General features: G+C 36.7%; 2 protein-coding genes across 2 annotated transcripts; both read right to left on the bottom strand.

The window, feature by feature from the left end:
* Positions 1-72: 72 nt before the first annotated feature.
* On the bottom strand, positions 73-2,324 carry LOC116256500 (CASP-like protein 3A1). Its single transcript, XM_031632882.2, has 3 exons — positions 1,974-2,324; positions 1,737-1,872; positions 73-411 (listed from the first exon to the last, which is right to left on the bottom strand). Exons 1-3 carry the CDS (start codon positions 2,258-2,260, stop codon positions 196-198), a joined length of 639 nt encoding a protein of 212 aa, XP_031488742.1. The 5' UTR covers positions 2,261-2,324; the 3' UTR covers positions 73-195.
* Positions 2,325-8,808: 6,484 nt separating this feature from the next.
* On the bottom strand, positions 8,809-9,825 carry LOC116256478 (uncharacterized). The gene has a single exon (XM_031632848.2). The coding sequence runs from the start codon at positions 9,595-9,597 to the stop codon at positions 8,869-8,871; it is 729 nt and encodes a 242-aa protein (XP_031488708.1). The 5' UTR covers positions 9,598-9,825; the 3' UTR covers positions 8,809-8,868.
* Between the last annotated feature and the right edge of the window lie 11,308 nt (positions 9,826-21,133).

Below are 21,133 nucleotides of genomic sequence, written 5' to 3'. Positions count from 1 at the left end.
TGTTTGGATCACTGAGAATTTTCTAATAATGAGAACTCTCATAACCCAACAATCTCTCTCTCACTCTCTTCGTTTCAGAATGGAAATGATCAGATTAAATCAAACGATTTTTCTGGTCAATTACATTAGTGTGCAAGATAACACCCATTTTCCACAACAGAAACGTAAGAGGGAAAGCGGAGTTGCGATGAAGCCTTAGTATTTGGAGAGCCAGATGACGTCCAAGAGAGCAGAACCCGCGAGCAGGAAGCAGGTGAAGAAGGCAAACGCTATCGAGACGGCCGCCCTGCTGCAGAACACGTTCAAGGGCTTGCAGAAATCCGGCAGCGGAGCGTGCCGGATTCCGGTGCGGTTCAGGTTGGTCACGCCCGCCGACGCAGAGCCCGCGCTCATCATAGCGTACGCAAAAGCCTGCCACCACATTTCAAGTTCCCATAAATAGTTAATTACACAGTCACCGGTAATCGCCAAGAAAAGAAACCCCAAGAAAAAGACGGTGACAAACACGGGATTAAACGCCCGGAAAGCTCCATACTAGAACAGCTTTTTTTTAACATATCGCGTCTCTGGGGGCAACTGATTGGCAAGAAGTGTATTTAACGCGGTGAAATTTCACTTGCTAAAATCAAGGAGGGGAAAAGTTTACTCTTTCTTTCTTTAATTTAATTTTAAGTTCAGAAAGTGAAATGAAAAGGAAATCAAAAAGTGCTTTTCAATTTAGAATTTTTCTCGCTATCAGAGGCCATTCATAAACAACATTTGTGTTATCCAAGCAAATGTTTTTTAAACATATGTGCCTCAATAAAAATTGTGTTTTTTTCGAAAAGAACATGGTAATTTTTATAATGCGTTTTAGAAACTTGTATTTTAAAATTGTTCTTTTTCATCAAATGCCATCTTAAAACTGTACCGAAAACTTTATTATATAACGCAACAAAAATCCATCAACGGGGGTCTCTTCACATGATCTTAAAGATTTTACGAGACCGTCTTCCCAGCGAAAGAACAAAAGAGAACCTTCTCCGGCACAGCTGATCCTTTGAAACCTTGATCTTGTGTCAGTTTATCACGTGAAGCAGTTTGAGAAAACCTCCGGTTTTTTAAAATACGGACACGTTATAAACGAGTTAGTCGGAAGATATCGGTGGGCAATATATCACAGGACAAGTTGGGGGAAAAGGGAAAAAATTATTCAACGACGCTCCTATTAGGGTCCCAAAAAACTGCCAACTAAATCCCGTTCTTTGTTGCTGCAGGAAATAACAAATCTCAACTCTCAAGGCGTAAACATCGAGAGAAATTTACCAACGGCTATAAGCAACCTGAACGTCATAAATGAAGAGATGGAGCGCAATGCACGCCAAATGGAGGATCACTGCCGATAACTTCCATTTAGGCTGGGCTCCGTTATTTTGGATATTTTTAAAGACGATATCATGGACTGCTTTCTGTTAAACTAAACAGGGCAGACAAAATATACTCAAGAAACAAAAGATAAGAAAACATTTTCGATTATTCGGTGTAGAGCGTTGCTTCCTATGGAAATTTTTCTGATTTAAGCAAATGTTTTTTGCACGCATTTTCACGTTATTTTCAATATACTAAAAATAACGAAACTGCCGCTATTTTCAGACCGGAGGAGGAACTACATTTTCAAAAATGAAAACCAGAGAAGCAGACGTAAAGGAAGTGCAGGAAGAAACGGTGAGTCCCGTGCCGTTGCCGGAAAAGCTCACCTGATCACCAGCGAACATCAACCACGCGTGGCTGCGGGAGGGGATCACCGGCGATCTCTTCGCCATCCTCGACGCGCTCAGAAGCAGCTGAAGCAGCGAGTGCGCCGCGACGGCCGCGCACATTCCGACTAGGTACCTGCAGCAAAACGCACAAAAAAGCTCGTCGCCCGAACCTAAACAAAAAAGAAAAAGAAGGAGAGGAGTCGAAGCCTGCGGGGGGGATGGAGCGAACAGTACTCGAAGGAGTCGGAGAAGCTCCATTTGGCGTAGACAGGGAGGCTGAAGCCGTAGATGACGATGGACGAGGACTGCTCAGCCACGGCCATCGCCGAGAGGGAGACGACGGAGGTCGTGAGGCAAAGAAACCGGAGAGCCGCATGTACGACGTCGGCCCTCCGCTGCGCCAGAGCGGCCGCTCGCGCCCCTTGCGCCACTAGCGGTCCGCTCATGGTGCCAGAGTCCGCCGTGACCTTCGACTCCGCCACCGGAATCTGTACGTCCAGTGGCTTCCGGCCGCCGTTCATCGTCGGAAAATAACTCTTTCTCTGTCTTTCTCACCGGCGGTGATGATCAAGAAGCGAGGGTGGGTTCCCTTAGTGGTCTGCTGGGCTCGGGCTTTATAGAGCTCTTCCGAAGGAAGTACCGGGGGTGGGCTTTGTCCGTACCCTGTTTGTGGGCCCCGATTGGAGTCGGTCCCGTGACCTGTCGTTGTCAACGATTATAATCCCGGCGCCTGCCACGTGGGAATAAACATTTTCAGCTAGTTAGGGACAGAGCGGTCATTTTATCAGCGTGGACAGGTTTGCCCCAAATTCGATGCTTAATTGACTTGCGTGTAAACGGTTGCATTAAGTTGAACACTTGAACCCTAAACTTCGAATTCGAAATTTATGGTAGGTGGCCAATTTATTGCCCGCATTTAATTCAGATTCTTTCTGTACATTCAACTTATATATATATATATATATATATATATATATATATTATTTAATTTGTATTTTATATGCAATATGAAGTTAAGAAAAAAAAATGATAGACATTTAAACATTTTTATCATTTAATATTAATTTACATATTTTTTTCATTATAAGTCGATACAAAACATATGCTAACTTTTAACATTTGTTAAACTTTGATGGTGTTTTTTATAATAAGAAAAAATGTATAGTCTCCTGATAATAAAAAAATCAACATTTTACATTAAAACAACTTGATCAAATCATATTTTATATCAAAACATTCTTCAAAAATATATTATGATGTTTATATTGTATTTAAAATAGTTGTTGACTAAAAAATCAGTAGGTATCGTTCTAATTTAATATATGTCATGTTTTAGTTCAAGACATTTTTATAAAAATAATTGATATTTATATTATCAACATTTTGATGCTACTAATAGCAGTTTACTCTTTAACTATTAAAAAACATTATTTAGGTTAAAAAATAACTAATTTAACATATGTTTCTCATTAAATCACTCTTGAGATCATATCTATAAGATTAAATTATGAAAAAAACTTTAATAATTAAGCTTAATGAGTCTGGTTTTTTGTCTGTTATCCTTTGGTTTTTACCAACTTATATATATATATATATATCAAAAACCTTCATGTACCATATTGGATCCGGGCTGTTTATTTCTAAAAGGTAAGACCGTAGACATTATAGAGATATAAGTTGCAACACATCAGCCCCAAACTTCAAATTTAAAATTTTGGGTGGGTGGTGAATTTATTGTCGCCATTTAATTCAATTTTTTTAATGCTTCCATATATATATATATATATATATATATATATATATATATATATATATATATAAGCCTTCGTGTACTAGATTGGATAAGAATGGTTCGGGCTGTTTATTTTTAGGACATCAGAAATTAAGTTGCAAACATACAAACTAAGTTGTTCCTTTAAAATTTTAAAATACCACTTAAAAGAAGTAATCGATTTTATTTTAAAGAAAATCATTTGTTTATTTCCATTTTTTTCGCTTTCAATTTTTTTCCTCATTTGAATGGCATTTTTGACCCTTTGAAAAAATATATTTTCTTTTATAATTGTAACTTAATTTTCATTATATGATCTTTTTTATAGTCAATGGCCTAAATGGTTTCCGTTAAATTTTAATATACGAAGGTCTGGTAGCCTACATCTTTTCCTTCAAAAGAATTTTATTGTTGAAGAAACACTGTTCATTGAGTGAAGGAAACAACTACAAAGTATAAACTTCTAAAACTATAGAATTGAAAACAAAAATAATGAAATTAACTTGCAAAACAATTTCAAGTGTCGGAAAAAGTACACATCTTAGACGACAAATCGTGAATTGAGAGGGTTGCCCGTTTTGAGTGAATCGGCCGAGTGACCATTGGATAAATTTTGAATTAGCTAAAATTATTATCAAAATCATTTTTAATACAAATAAATAGAAATTAAAAATCAATTAAAATAAAAAAAAACATGAAAACCTACATATGACACCTCTGAATTGGCCATCAAAATCAAACAATGATTCCTCAGAATGACACCATTTCATGTCGATTGCAAGGAAGAACGGAATTATGATTTTTTTTCAGAAGCAGGCCAAACAGTCTATCAAACTTATTCAAGTATGATCAAACTAAATCCGGGTAGGGCCAAACTAAATCTGAATATAAAAAATGCATTACCCAACAAAAATTTTTCAATTGCAAGCACAGGTGTCGGTACACCCCTCAAGGCAAAAAGACTGCAAATTGATAAACATGCATTCATTTTCGACTTACCCTACTCACTGTTTTCCTACATGTTACTATTATGCATAAATATGAATAAAAGAATCTCATTTCTGAATTGATTTTGTATGCCAAAGCGCACTCTATTAAATCAAAATTAAGAGCTTTAATGGTCTTTGAATTGCAATTTAGATTACTAAGATGTTATATTTTGTTTGGGAATCTTTCATAGCATTTGGCAATACGAACACTAACACTTACATGTTTCGTGAATCATCCTCAATCTTAAATTGAATGACTGATTTATGAAACACCATGTCAGTATTTGTATTGCCAAAACTCCTCACCTTTGGTATTTAGAGCTACATGTTTTCTATGTAATATTGTAGTTATCTCTCGGCACAAAACCTCTTATTGTTGCACTTTGCTCCAGAATATACATTTAAATAAATATGAAGTTTATTTGACTCAGCCCAGTGTAACTCGCTTATAATAAAAAATATTTAGAATATATAAATATATACTTTTACTAAAATATGTTAAGATATAAGAAAAATATTTTTATACTTTATATTGTGGGGCGAAATCATAAAAAATCCTAGCTCCGCCACTGCGCTTATTTAGTTAAGTCCAAACTAATTAGCTTCTAAATTTGCGACTTTCTCTTAAAAAGTCTCCATGTAGTTGGTGCAAAAATGTTAGAAGAGATGAAGTGCTTTAGGAGAGTCTCCATGCCATCCTTCATTTAATGTTCGATATAGAAAAGAGTGTTGATGATAGTTTGTCGTTTGGTAAAATTTCACCAAAATAAAACTTTCGTCGCTCTTGAAGTGCGTTGTATTTAATTGTTTCCTTTGTGCAAATTATTGGAACTTTAAATTTATTTTCCATTTAAAATGCGTTTGATTAATGGAGCGCGCACGAGCTTATCATAGGGCAAATTGTTTTTTTTTTTTTTCTGTCGTTTTTACATGAAAAAATCGATAACTCAATTGAAAGACATAATTACCCTAGCTATCTCTTCTTCCATTTTCATTTTAAAACCACGACACGCCAAGAGGGGTATAGATTTCATTGAGAAGCTCGGCATAATGGATTCGGCAGGAGTTGATAAATTTTTGAAGTGTCGACTTATTATGCTAGAAAATGAGGTTATGAGAAAAAGAAGAAAGACACTGATATGCAAATTGAAGTATAGTAAGATGTTACATTTAGATACCAAAAATATGTATAATATACCATAAGGGATAGAAGGAAGACTATGAACTTTGACCTTGTTATTAAGCAGGAGGATGAAATACTTCTCTCACCAAATATTGTGCTACATATAAGTTTTTCAAAACTTTTAAACATGCTAAATTTAAATGTTTCAATGAATATATTTTTTGAATATCAAGGGGGTTCATTGCCCTTGCCAGCCACCCCAGTTCGGCCTCTAGCAGTCATTTGTGAAGTAATAGTGATTTGGGCCTTCACCACCCGCTTAGCAATAGTGATTTGAGTCCATTATTGTTAAGGTGCCACGTAGGTGATAAGTTTTTTAAAAAATTGGACTTTGACCCCCATTTTAAAAAATAAAAATTTAGTGAAGTTTACAAAATTTCACATATAAAATTTTGAAAAATGATATTTTAGTTCCTGTCAATTTTTTGAAACTATAATTTGATATTTTTGACAAAAAAATTTCTAGCACTGCCCCTAATCTCATGCGAAGGTTACTTCATTTTTAAAAGTCCTTTTTTCATCCAAATGAGACTATGGCTTTTTCTAAAAATATTAAAGGACCTCGAAGAGGCCGAACCCTCCCCCTTTTTTCCCAGGATCCAAAACTGCTTCGAGACCTAGGTGATAAGTGAGAGACTTGACAATTTTATGTTTTAGAAGTTCAAACATGTTTAACACTCAAAACATATAATCTCCTCCCCCTTTGATATGTCAATAGATCCAATCTAGATTGACATTGATTGAGCTGCTCAAAAAAAAAAAAAAACAACATATATAAAAAAAATGTTATCCAATTATATTATAAAAAACTACATTAAGTCAGATTTGAATTTGGATTCGGATTTAAGTAAATATCTATCAAACTTTGACTGCGATTAAATATCATATAGCCAATGTTGGTTTATAATGGGGTCTGGATCCAGTTTAAAAGTCGGAATTGCATGTTAACCTAAAACTCATATTCGAATCAGATTGAGATTTACGAATTTGGAGTTGAATTCGAATATGGTAAAGATTTGTCTTCACTACATCAAAAAAACCGGGTGTGTAAAGAGTTAAATAATCACTCACCCTCTTTCTTGGGTCAGGATGAGGATGTTTGTGACCTTTTACTTTAATCATTGGGTGGGAAAAGTGGAGGAGGAATTTTGAAAAGTAGAAACCGACAAGCAAGTGAAAGGTTCTCATACTCGAAGCCTCAGGGAAAGAAAAGATCCGGGCATTTTCAATCTCATGGAAATATATAACTTGGAAATGTTATTCAGTTTTAATTAGGCGTTGGCATGAACCTCGCTCGGTCCGATAGGATTCCAGCTTGAGTCGATTCAGTCTGAGTCCGGCCGAACACTTAAAACCCGAGATTAGGTCTTGGTCGAATAAAAATAATTAATCGTAATTATAATTATATATATAAATCAATAAACTTAATATTAAAAAATCTTATCGAACCGAAACGGGCTTAGTCGAGCCCACCTGAACGACCCTATCAGACCTTTCCAATGCTTTTTTTATTTTGAGTTCGGATCGAATCAAGTACCAGGTACCTATCAGCTATTAGACTCGATAGACTTAGTTTAATCATTTGGCTTAAACGTATTAATCAAGCGACTCCGGATCCTTGTCAAATTTCATAAATTTTGGATACTAATATCTAGGGTGACTAGCAAGATGTCGAGTCCCTTCCGATTTAAAATCGGAGGCAGGATTTCTACGGTGTTTTTGGAAGGCAAATCGCTTCGGTGCATATTGGCGTGAATACAGAAACGCAACCAGGATTTTCTTGAAGGACAGGCCAAATGAAGGCTAAGTTTTGTGGGTTGAATTTGGATATGACCAAATTTAACTCACACCAAAAAAATACATGAAAAAAAAATTTAATTTTTACACTATATATATATATTTTAGATTTTTTTCAAGGATATGCCAAATGAATGAAGGCTGAGTTGTGTGGGTTGAATTTGGATATAACCAAATTTAACTCACACTAATAAAAAAATACATGAAAACAAAAAAAAATTTAATTTTTACATTATATATATATATATATATTTTCATTTGATTGGGGTGACATTTATTTATATACTGACTAACATGACGCTGCCGAGGCCAATTTTCGCCCACATCCGTAATTATTTGCCACCACTCAGATACGAATGGAAACTAGAAAATATATTTATATTGAGGAGAAAAAACATATTCACCCTCGTCTTGTTAGTATATTAGTATTTGATGGAGCGAAAGGGCCATTGGGAAGTGGCAACGGACCCCACGAGAGGGAGGGGGCTCGAGTCCTGAGGTGAAGCCTTTTTCTGACATCGATGCGTGTTTGTGGCGGGACAAATGCCGCCCAGGCAACATGGACGGTTGAGATCTGTCCTCGCAGAGACTGCGGACCGATCGGGACCGTTGGATTGTGTTGGGAACGGCCGTCCCCGTGAACGGGGTTGGTTTTTCGTTCACATGAGCGGCCGCTCCAATCGCCCAGCGGTGAATCGCGACGCCAGCGGCTGCAACTCCTGACTTTCCCAAGGCTTTAGCACAAGGACAAAGTAAGTGGGCGTCAATCCGGATAATCTATGGGCTTTCAGCTACCTGGTTAGGTTTGGGTTGGGCTTAAGTTATAAAAAAAAACCTAGGTTTAATTGAAGCCCAACAATATATATATATATATATATATTATAAATATAATATATATATTAAATTTAGAATTTTTATTAAAACCAGGTCGGCTGATTTTCTCTCTTCTCATATCATCACGGCCCTTTTCCAAGTGCCCGGAACATGCGCCTCCAACATTGACAAGCAGTACCAAGGGAATTTAACTTTAAAAAATACATCTAAGAGAAAAAGGTGTCGTCTCCCGTTGGGTTGTAACTTGTAAAGGGTAAAGTAACGTGACAAACATGTCAGTGTGTCGAAATTATATAAAAAAAAATTATTTCTATTAAATTACCAGAAATTACCATGCCAGTGTATAGATCAATAATCAAACACTGGTTATTCCTATTAAATGCCTTCAAAGTAATGAAAACCGTGTGAAATCAACTAAAGAGAGCAGGCTTTCTGCAAATAGTCGATACTTAGGCACTTTTTGGTACGTTACGGAACATTTCTAAAAGCGGAAGCTGCACAACCACTGACTCTGCTTCACTAAATAAACTTATATACAAAGAAGGTAAAGTTATATCACGGAGGCCCCTCCACATTGCATTCTTCCTTAACAAAGGCCTCCAAGTTCACATATTTCTCATCCTCCGGCTTCTTCTGTTTCCACCTCGCCCTACACATCACGCAGTTTGCTCCCCGCCTTCCCCTGCTCTTCTTCCACCGATCAAAGCAAGCTACATGGACGGCATTCCTGCAGGCGACGCAGACCGCCACGGGCTCCCCCCTCCTCTCCATCTTCTCCAGGCACACCGGACACACCTCCTCTTCGGACTCTTCCGTCCGGTCCTCGGCCCGGCCCTCGGCGGAGGAATCGCGAGGAACGGCACCGCCGGCGCGGAAGATCTGCTGGAACCTAGATCGGAGCTTCGGCCCCGCGAGAACGGCGGTGTTGGAGTCGGTGGCCAGGAGTGCGCGGACATCGGCCTGGCGGAGCGACCTGTGCCGGAGGCGGCGGTCGGAGGGAGAGAGGCGAAGCACGCGAAGGAGAACGAACAGGATGTGCTTGCAGGGGACGGTGGGGTCGGGGCAGGTGCACGAAGGCGCGGGGGAGATGGTGACGGTGTAGACGTTGCCGGTGGCGCCTAGGACGAAGAACGAGGCAGAGTAGGGGCTGGCGGCGGAACGGTGGAGGAGGAGGAGGCGGTGCTGGAGCGCGCGGCCGATCCTGTCCGCTATCCGCTTTCTGGCGGCCGCTCGGGGCAATGGGAGCCCTGCGGTGGCGGTGGTAGAGGACTCTTCGTCCTCCATTATTCCGGTATATTCTTGCAGGAGGCAATGTCGGCGCTTTTAACGTCTGCAAATGAGGGAGAGGGAGAGGGATTTCTTGAGGGAGGGAGCAGTGGTGGCGTGGAGTGACAGGGAAAGGGAAGAATGAGGGCGAGGGAGGACGAAGAAGAAGACGATGAATGGAAGAGAGGAAAGGGTAACCCTTCTCTCAGGGTTTCTTACAGGGAGGATTTCCCTCCAAATTAGGGTTTTCGTTTGTCCTGTTGAAGCGGCAAAGCTTTCCCGCCCTTTCATTTTTCACGGCTACGGCTGCAATGGATCGGGTTCATCGGATACTCGGTCTTGATCCGAATGAACATCTATGGACTATGGGTTTCCTTCGCTCCACCGTCCATACAACTCACACATATAGGAAAACTAAGCTGTGTTGACAGCACTCTACAACCCAGTTTTGTTTGTTTTGAGCAATGTTGTTAAGTATGTTGATGAGAAGTGATGCTTGGTATAGTGATGTATAAGCATCAAAATAAAAATATCAAGTATATAATATTTATAAAAATAATGTCAAAAATAAAAACAACATAAAAAACAAAAAATATTATTATATAATACAGTTGGCACCCTCATATCCTAATGTGGTGGAGTCAATATGTCAGGTGGCATGTGTTAAGGATTGAAGGTTCTTCCTAAATTAAAGAGGATATTCATGAAATTTTGGAGCAGCTTTTGAACAGATTTTTGTTTACCAAACGGAACCTAAATACATTCCTGCAACCCATTTTCAGATATAGGCATTGCATCTGTTCTGCCAGCCCATCAAGTTCCTAGATATTATTCATGTTCATGACGACATTGATATCCATGATAGTGATTATGACCTTGATATGGAGCTGCTGACTATGTAAAATGTGATAACATGTATTTCATGCCGAAAATAGGCCGATTTGAGATAAACTTAAATAAGCAAAACAACGGTCATGTGAGTTTTCTTTCATGCTCAAGTGGTATGCTCATTCTATTCACCCAATGAAAAAGATAGACTTTTCACATGATGTATATGCTTTTCTAGATAAATACTGGCATATAGCGCAGTCGCTCGATTTATTATTATTTACAAATTAACTTCAAAAAAGTAAAACAACCATTACTTAATGTTTCCTTCACCTAATGTATGGAGGTACTCATAAGAGAATTGTAAACAATGCGGATAACATTATTTTTAAGGGTCAGTATGATGGCAGAGAAGAATTTAACGTGGTAAATTTATCATGGTAAATTTTTCTGAAAAAATTACAAGATGAAATTTCTCCATCTTCCAATCTGAGATCCTGTTTGATGCATAGAAAGAATTTAACGTGATAAATTTAACCTTGTTTGATGCACATGATAGTTTTTTGCAGGGTAAAATTAACATTGTTTGATGCACATGGTAAAAAAATTGAGATTTTTTTCAGAACTGTTAGTAGTGGTTGTTTTTTTTTTGTCATTCTCCTCTAAAATTTGGCGTGGGAAGAAATTGGAAGATGATCTTCCAAAACAACAAAATGCTAATGTCTACACCTATGCATTAAGCACGCATTACCAACAACAATTTTATGTAAAAAAAAAAATAACACAATTAAAACCATGACATCCAACAGTGTAATATAGTTGACCAAATAAAAGTTATAATCATAACAAAGTTACCTAACTCATACATGTTTAAATGTGTAATTAGTACATGTCTACAAAAGTTTAATGAGTACATATCCACAAAAGGGTGTATTCCCTACCATCCACAAAAAAAAAAGTTTAATGAGTACATATCCAACAAAGAAAACATGTAATTACAAAACAAGTAATCCAACATTTGTGGCTGCACTTCCGTTCAACAAACTTCGGGTCTTCTATAACTTGCTTTGCGATGACATTTTCAATGACTGGAGGCCTACGTACTTGCACACCATACTTGTTGTGGACATTCTCATTCATGTGATACTCACCTACTTCGAATGAATCAAACGATCTGAAGAGGGTGCCCTTGTACCGATATACTAAAGGTTGGTATCGCTCCCAACTGTCATATATGTCTCGTGACCGACCTTCGAAAATGACATAGTACTTTTGGCGAGACATCATCTTCGTTGTCCTATTCAAAACAAAACAAATGTCAAACAATTAAATGAAACAATAGTCAAAATTCATAAATAAATTTACTATTCAATTGATAATTTGTAAACATTTGAGATGTTATAGCTGTTCTCAGAGAATTGTTGCTTCCTCGCTGATGTGTTTGGCTTGCAAATTCCGGTTCGTTTAAGACAAAGTTATCATTCGAATGTGCATCTTCATCAACAAATTGCTCGGCATTTAGATTTCGTTCAATTATGAAGTTGTGCAATATACATGTAGCAAAAACAATTAGAACTTGTTTTTTGAATGGATACTGCACTTGCATTTTCAATATTGGAAAACGACCTTTCAACATGCCGAAAGTTCTTTCTACTGTATTTCGAAGTGATGAATGCCTATGGTTGAATAATTCTTCTTTAGTTCTAGGTGAACGTGCTCCCTGAGTGTTAAACTCAGACATATGATAACGATGCCCTCGATAAGGTGTGAGCAAACCGACAATGTTTGGATGTCCCCCCATCAGCAAGATAATATTTGCCTACAATTAAACACAATTTATTTATACACTGTTACATACGTGTTAAAAGAGTGCAATGGATGGTGGAACTACGTACATTTTGGGACAACAAATGGGCCGGTTTGATGATCAAGTGCATTGTACAATACTCTTGAGTATGTTGCACTTTCTTCTCATCCAGCCAAAACATAGTGAAATCGAGTGTCGAATCCAACTACAGTCATGACGTTCTGAGAAATGGATCCTTTTCTATTGCGATACCTTACTTGATTTGAAGCTGGGACCCATGCAGGTACATGGATGCATTGATTGCTCCTAAACAATTCTATATGCATATATACAAGTTAGTCATGTTGTATATGCAATGTTGAGTTATGATTATGAAATTACCTGAAAATATGAAAAGAATCGTTTAGATTGCTGAATATGTGTTGACATCTCATCATTGTTCTGCCAAACGAGCACCCATCAAAACATATCATATGTTCTTCATAACTTGTTTTATCTAAACTTGTATATCCTATGATGCAGATAATCAAGACCTTGATTAGGAAGACAATAGCATGCCATATTGTGTTTGATTTATGTAACAAACTGCCAACAGTAAGTTCTTTCAAGTCCATTTCAAATTTAAAATTCTACAAGAAAAGTTCATTATCCAATTCAGTGTACCTGCAATGTTAAATTCTACACAAGCAGTCGATGATCAAAAGGAAGATGAAGAGTTGCTGATATGGCTTGAACTTTCAAGGGTGCCACCTGCAAAACATTTCCTTTTAAGCACATCTGTTTGGACTTTTCTTAGCTTTCCACATCTAACATGAACAAACTTCAGAACATAAATTTCCTTTTAACAGTTCAAAGTATGAACTACATTACATAAATTTCAGGATCTCTTCCTTAGTCAAATTCTCTATAACAGATGGACATAATAATTTTATCATCAAAATTTTCAATGAAAATTACAAAAAAAACTTTAAATGTTAGGACCACATCAACAAAATCTTAACATTTGATTTGTAAGATTGCCTGCTGCAAGAAGATAAATGAAACAAAGCATATCAAAACACATGCATATGAGTAACTATTAAGTGCATCAAGAGCCATTAAGCTTAGAGAGAGAGAGAGAGAGAGAGAAAGAGGTGGAAAAGTAAACTTGATGAAAAGCAGATTTGAGTTTAATGTCAATGTTACAAATTGAACATGCCCACAGTAACACAATCTTCAATATGAAACATATAAATTGCCGTCAATAGTTGATTACCAAGAAAGGTTGGACATGGATTTCCCTGACAACCAGAAATGTCTAGACATCGATTTCGGTGTAAATGTAAAATTAAACAACAAGGACCTTGAGCCCTTTGAATACAATATTCCCTTTTAACGCCATTTTTTCCTCCATGCTATCTGGTGAACATTTTGAATCTAATGTCAACTTCATCAGATACAATCACAATCAATAGCAGTACTCTATGAAAATAATAGCCTATGCCCAATTTTACCACCACAACATGTTTCCACAAAATTGAAAAGGAAATCAAATAAATGGTTGCCATGCAATCCCAGATTAACGAGAAATGGATCGTAGATTCTTACGTATAAGAAAATGAGATCAAACTAGGCAGTAAATGTGTAACTTCAACACAATGGCATCCAAACTGCACAAAAAATGAACATGAGAATGACCCAATAAAAAAGGGACACCAGATTACGAAGGAGAAGATGTAAAAGACGAACAGACAACAAGATTGAATATTTATAAACTGAAACATTAAAATATACCGCCACAATGAAGCGACATAAGCAAGCAAACAAAGGCTAAAAACTCCAAACTCACATGCGTATGAAAAATACCAAAGAGGAAAGATGCAGCGACCGAGGAGGAAACACAACAAGAGAAGAGGAGACACAACGATAGAGGGGAGAAGCAGCGACAGTTCGGAGACCTGTGCAGTAGTAAAGGTGAGGAAGAAGACCGCGACAAAGAAGGAGACACGATGACAACAGATGGAGATGCAGACCTGTGCAACGAGAGAGGAGGAGAAGACCGTCGAGTGCGAGGGAGAAGGAGAAGCAGACCTGTGGAGTGCAGCGAGTTAGGAGCCCTTCCGTCGAGTGCGAGGGAGAAGGAGACGCAAACCTGTGGAGTGCAGTGAGAGAGGAGCCCTTCTGTCGACTGCAAGGATGTAGCGAGAGAGAAGAGGGGAGACATTGAGAGCCCTAACAGCTCTCAATTTTGTCTCCGCCAAAAAGTCGGTCCTGTGAGGACCGACTTTTTCACGGGCGAAATTTTACCCGATGGCAAAGTAAATTTCGGGTGAAATTTATGTGTGTTTGTTGTGAAGAAGGGTGAACATGTGAAATTTCACCCTCCCATACGTTTTTCAACTGATGCACAAGATTTTTCCTTTGCATCAAACGGGCCCTAAAAGAAGAACTCAAGCAGATGAGGGTAACATGGCAATAGATGAGCAGATGCCTAAGGCTATCAATGTCACCCTACAAGAGGTGATGCCTAAACTTGTCGATATCGGCACGGACCAAGCCATAGCGATAGACCTTGGAGGAGGAGCTCCCATGTGAGATGTTCGAACAAACTACGATGGAATTCAACCTCGTGAAGGGGAGGGCAAGGAAATTTTGCATGTTGGGGCAGTTGAATCTAATGTTCATGAAAGTATGTAGCGGAAACATAAGGGGACTAGCAAGTAGGGATTCAAATCGGGAACTTTGAACCATCCTCGCCAGGTATGACCCCAAAGTTTTCTTCATTATTGATCTTAAACTATCTCTTGAAGGTGTTAGAAAGTTGCATCTTATGCTTCTTAAATATAGTATTGTTTTTAATTTATCTCATGTCGATGGATGAGCTCAGATCTTAGTTATTTGAAATCAAGATGTCATTGATCTGATTCATGTTTCAGTGTCATCAACATGAATATCATGCAATTTCAAAGACAAGAACAACGAGCTACATTTTTTTGTGATTGGTGTTTATCTTGATACTGACTTCAGACGTAGAAAGTGGCAATTACTAAACTTGTAGCAAAATATCATTTCCTCAAAGAATCCTCTGGTTTGCCTCAGAGGCTCAATGTTGTAAGTGATGCTATCGAGAAATTTGGTAACCCTCCTGTTCAATTGACATGTATGGCCTTCGTGAATTTTGTCAATACCTGTAATTTAACAAAAAATTCTAATTCATACATCGAGTATACTTGGACTAAGAATCGTACGGGCTCTAGAAATGAAATGAGTAAGATAAATCATTGTGTTGTTACTCCTTCTTGGGTGGATATCATGTTTACTGCAATGAACTCATGATTCTCGATCGCACTTGCTCTAATCACAATCTCATTATTCTCAATGCTTATAAATGCAGAATTGGGGATTGTGGTAGGCCATGCCTTAGATTTTATACTTTTTGGATGGAAGAAGCATAATGCAAACCATCATTAAAGATAATTGACAGGAGATTGTCCATGGCTTTGAAACTGAGATCAATGAGTACAAAAATGCTATGTTGTAGGTGCAAATTGAAGCAGAGAATGAAGATATAAATGTTATTCAAAAGGAAACTGAATACAGAGCATTTGAACCGTCTTCTTTTAATGGAAGAACTCTCTTGGAGACAAAAGAGAAAAATTAAATGGCTGAAGGATGGAGATGCCAATACTAACTTCTCACATGAGTCAGTCAAAAGCAGAAGGGGCAAAAATAAAAATTATTGCAATCATAGTACATGGTCAAAAACAAGAAGATGAGGAAGACATATGCAAGGCCTTTCATGAGCACTTAAGTAACATTTCGAATAGATGCAATGAAACAAGGTAATTGTCATATAAGACGCGTGAAGGGACAATAGTTACTAAAGCAGAGAATGTCAACTTTTTAGCCCTCACCTTTGAAGAGGAAATCATTTGGGCGATAAAGGGTGCAAACCCTGACTCTGCCCCTGGCCGATGGATTCTCAAACAAGTTTTACATTGATAATTGAGACATTGTTAAAGATGACATTCAATCTTATATTAGATTTTTTTTGTCCAAGGTAAGTTGGTTCGCAAGGCCAACACACATTTGTTGTCATTCTTAAAACTCTAAGTAATCATAATGTTGAGAATTTTAGGCTAATCTTATTGGGTAAGAGCACTACCAAATTCTTTAGTCGCATCATGGTAAGAGGAATGAGACTTATGTTCTGCCGTATTATTGATCCTACCGAAATACTTTCTTAGCATGAAGATGCATCCAAGATAGCATATTGTTAGGTCAGGAACTAATCCACTCAATGGAAGCAAGAAAGAGCATGTCTTTTTGTCTGAAAATTGACTTCAGCTAAGCCTATGACAGAGCGTCATGGGAGTTCTTGGAGAATACCATGCAAATTTGGGATTTGATCCTAACTGAATACAAAAAGTGATGACTTTGGTAAGAACTATAAGTATGACATTTGTGCTAAACGACAAGGAGAGAAATTGGTTTCTTCCTTAAAGTAGATTAAGACATGGTGGCCCTCTGTCTTCATATTCTTTATTGTTGCTGAGATGTCACTAGGAGCTTGAAGCATGTCATTTAGAATAACCAAGTCAAACTTCCCACAATAGGTGAAGACAAATCTGGCATCGACTCCTTGTTTTATATTGATGAGTTGATCATGTTCTCACCCTACCATATGAAATCCTTAAAGAAAATCAAAGGAATCCTTCAAGAATTGGAAAATTGCTTAGGCCTCAAAGTAAACAAAGAGAAGAGCACCATTATTGGGATCTACACTACTCCGAATGAGCTTAGCAAGGCTGCTCGAATTATGGAGTGGCAAGGAGGGCAACTCCCCTTCAAATATCTTGGAGTACATCTTCAAAACAAATGGTTGGAGGAAAATTAATGCTTTGAGATGTTATTTAAAATTGAACAGAAATTAGGGAGCTGGAAGCAAAAATTGTTGTCGTATGCAAGTAGACTTTGTTTAATCAAGTATGTATTGACTACTATCCCGTCTTATACAAGCATGGTATATCAATTGCCCTTAAATTTATGCAAAAAAATAAAAAACCTGTGTGTCAACTTTCTTTGGAGTAGAAATGTTAACATAAGTAAAACTCACTTGATTAAATGAGATCAGCTTTGCCTACATAAGCGCCAAAGAGGAGTCGGCATAAGAAAGATCAAGAACACTAACAAAGCCAATCTTGCTTACCTAGCTTGTAGAACAATAAGTGCCAATAACATTTGGACAGTTTATGTCAAAAATAAATGTTTTAAAGGTCATGGCTTATGACATTCTAATTCTTTCACTAAAGTCTCTTCTTTAGAGAGATATAGTTAAATCATGAAAGCAAATTAAAGATCAAGTCTGTTGGCAAATTAAAAATGACAATAAGGCTAAATTTTGGATTGACAACTAGGCAAGTAGGCCTCTAACAGAGCTAATTGATGTAAATGACCCACTTCTTGAGGTAATCAACCAAGAAGATGCATTCATCTGGGCTAATCAACACACTCTCTCTGTCTCTCGAAAACAGATTTGTAAGGCTATAAGGCTGCACAAGGAAACTAAAAAGTGGCGTCAATACATTTGGATCAAAAATGGATTTCCTATGGTGATGTTGAAAGTTTACATTGGATGTCAAGGTAGAACCAAGACTGAAATCAAACTCAAAAAAATTAGGATTGCAGTTAGCATCAAGGTGTGCCTTGTGCCGCAAACACGAGGATGATGAAAGCCACTTGTTTTTTTGAAATTATTATGGCAATTCATTGCTGCTAAATTCTGGCAGAAGATTCTGAGAGATCATACCATTAAACAATGTATTATTTGGTAGTTTAAAAGGAAATTCATAAGGAAACTATGAGAGAACGTATGAAAAATAACCTTTCACATGGCTATCTGGTTCTTGTGCCAGTTAAGGAACAAGGCGAAACATAATGATGAACAAGCTGTTGGTACCTAATGCTCTAGATTGTGAGAATCTTGCAAAGAACTATATATGAAAGTAAACCAGAATAGAATGGATAATCAAAGAGTGGAAATCTAACTACACTAGGACATCATGTCAACAAATTGGAGTTTTCAAGAAAGAGTTGGATACAACACTCACATTAGATCTTGGCATGAAGAAGGCTTGTGTTGTATTGCATGATTGATTAGAAGCTACAATGGAGGATACATTTTCGGGGAGTTTGCTGTTGGTCGAAAGAAGGGAGGATATTCTATGAGAGTTGGGTTTTAAACAAATGTCTAGGTAAGATCAATACTGATCAACAGACAATTGTTCGTACAATCTAACAATGAGGCTTGAAAAGATGTACTGGACAAAACCATCAAAGATACAACAGAAATGATTGTCTTTTCAGAGTCATCTTAATAGATTACAACTACCATGCCAACAACCATTGGTTGAAGTTTGCAGTATGCTGTTTTTATGTTCTAGTGATAAGGGATATAAATAATGTGTTATGGGCCAAGTTAGTTGGGATTCTAGTAAACTATTTTTTAGGTAACTTAATAATCTTGACAAGGATTTCTTTTTTTTTTTTTGTTATAGTAAATATCTTATTTTTTTTACTAATAAAAATGAAGAGGGCCTATCCCTCAATAAATTTTCACCAAAGTTCATGCATGTAACGGCTCAGCTCGACCATGCTTATGCTTATGTTAAGGGCAACATCGCCCTACTCTTTTAAACACTTTTTTAAACTTTTTTTTATGTTTAATTAAACCTATTTTTTCCTTCTCTTTCCACTTTAACCTTTTTAAACAATTTTTTTATGTTTACTTAACATTTTGTTGGTCCTTTGTCAATACGACGCCCTAGTGATAGTTTATTACTTGTATTTTCATAATCAATTTATACTATTTAAGTTACTTTTGTAATTTAAAAAATCTAAAAAGTAAACAACTACAAACTTGTACAAGAGATATGGCACGATGTTTGATTTAGCAGCAATATTAGAAAGATGAACTATTAAAATATTAAAAAACATTAAAGCATTAAACAAAAACATTAAGACATGTAAAAAAAACGTTTGTACCTGATGATGCGGAATCGATGCATCAGGCATGAACTGTGATAAGTGTGCATGACAAAGGTGATGCGCATGCATGTGATGCTATGAGCTCATAAAGATGATGGGCTTGATGCATGCATGCCTAAAAACATTGGTTTGGGATAACATCAAAACTGGGTTTTTTAAAAACTTCATTTTCCACCTTTTTGAGACGTTACTCTAAAAATAAGCATTTCACATGTCACCGAAATACCAAAACCAATTATTAAAATATAATTTAAAAATCATTTTTTTATAAAACATGGTTTTGCCATATATATATTATATGTGTATATATATATATATAACTCAATAATTAACTCGCCAAAACAGCGTTATTGAGTTCAGTTATATAAGGTAGTTCCACGAAACCATGTCACAGTTACACGTTACAAGGTCAATTAAAAATTTGTTAATTATATATTTAATATTATTAAAAAAATTTGTGAAAATTTGTTAGTTATATATTTAGTAATATTGAAAAAAATTTGTGGCTCCCCTGTTAGATGATGTTGGATAATTGTTGGATGGCTAAAATAAAAAAGAAACAAGAAATTACTACTAAAGCCATTCTAAACTCTTGCCACACTATAAATGTCACTAATACCAACTTACTTGCTGTTTTTGTAATGAACTTTAATTTTGACCAACCGACGACATCTGATGTATATATATATATATATAGTAAAATACCTTAAGCAAGAAAATAAACTCGACCCGTCACAATTAAATATTGAATTTTTTTTTTCATTTTTTTTACAGTCTAACCTTATGTGATCTTATCAGTGATTTCATGAAAAACATTTAAGTTCATCGTTTTTTTTGCTTTAATAATAAAAAAGAGAAGACTCATATAACATCAAACTTTTCTTTGTAAAAAATTCAGTTACAAATATAACTTGAGCTAAAACATGATTTATATTAAGTCAGCATTCATAAAAATGTTAATGCGTTCACATTTTGTTTAGATTATTTTTTATTACAAATTTAAGAGGTTTTGATTTTTGCCTGTTACCTAAGTGGTAAGTGGTTTGATATCTTAGGTGAAAATCCTTGGTCATCCGATCATCCGGCTAGTCATATGTATACACCTTGCATGGGGTTGCAAAAATCCACATTTTACATATGTATATCAATCCAAGGCTACCCCTTGACGGGCCTTGGGTACAGTAGGGGCGGAGCCAGGATTTTGTTTCGAGGCGGGTCAAATAGTTCAACCTTAGATTTGGGTAGGGTCAAACTGAACCCAAATAAAAAAAAAATACATTGTACAACTAACAATTTTTTATTTTTCTAATGTAATTTTTTTTAAGTTCGTTAGGGTGGGGCCATGGCCTAAGCGCCCCCCCTCCCTCCGCCCCTAAGTACACTAGGCATAGGATTTCTATGGCCAAATCTGTGGTTTCTATATATGCATGCATTTCATCGAAAAAATAAAAAATTGCCCGATTTCTTTCTCATTTTCTCTTACTATTTTGACACATATTTATACATGTTCAAGACCTATTAAGAAATAAATCTACAATTCATTGGCGGCGGCGCCAATGTTATGGATCGAGAGATGCTACTATCCAGAAATATTAGCTGATTCTTTTAACAATATTGTAGGACTAGAATGTGATTAAAACGACAAATGAAAGTAAATTTTATTCGAATACTTTATGAAACTTTCACAAGAGAAAAAAGATAGACAGAGGGAAAGAGACAAGGGTGAGGAATGGTGAGCCAAAAGGTTTCAGTCTTGTACGTGAGAAAAAAAAAATCAGTCATCTCTTCTTTGTCATCTTGATTCAATCCTTCAATAGATACATGCAAATTCAAAACCTTCGTATCAATAAATAAATTTAAAATAGAGGTTGGATATTATCTATGCTAAAAACT

This window comes from Nymphaea colorata, chromosome 6 (assembly GCF_008831285.2).
Source record: "Nymphaea colorata isolate Beijing-Zhang1983 chromosome 6, ASM883128v2, whole genome shotgun sequence".
Lineage (NCBI taxonomy): Eukaryota > Viridiplantae > Streptophyta > Magnoliopsida > Nymphaeales > Nymphaeaceae > Nymphaea > Nymphaea colorata.
This window is presented reverse-complemented; position numbering and strand designations above follow the sequence as displayed.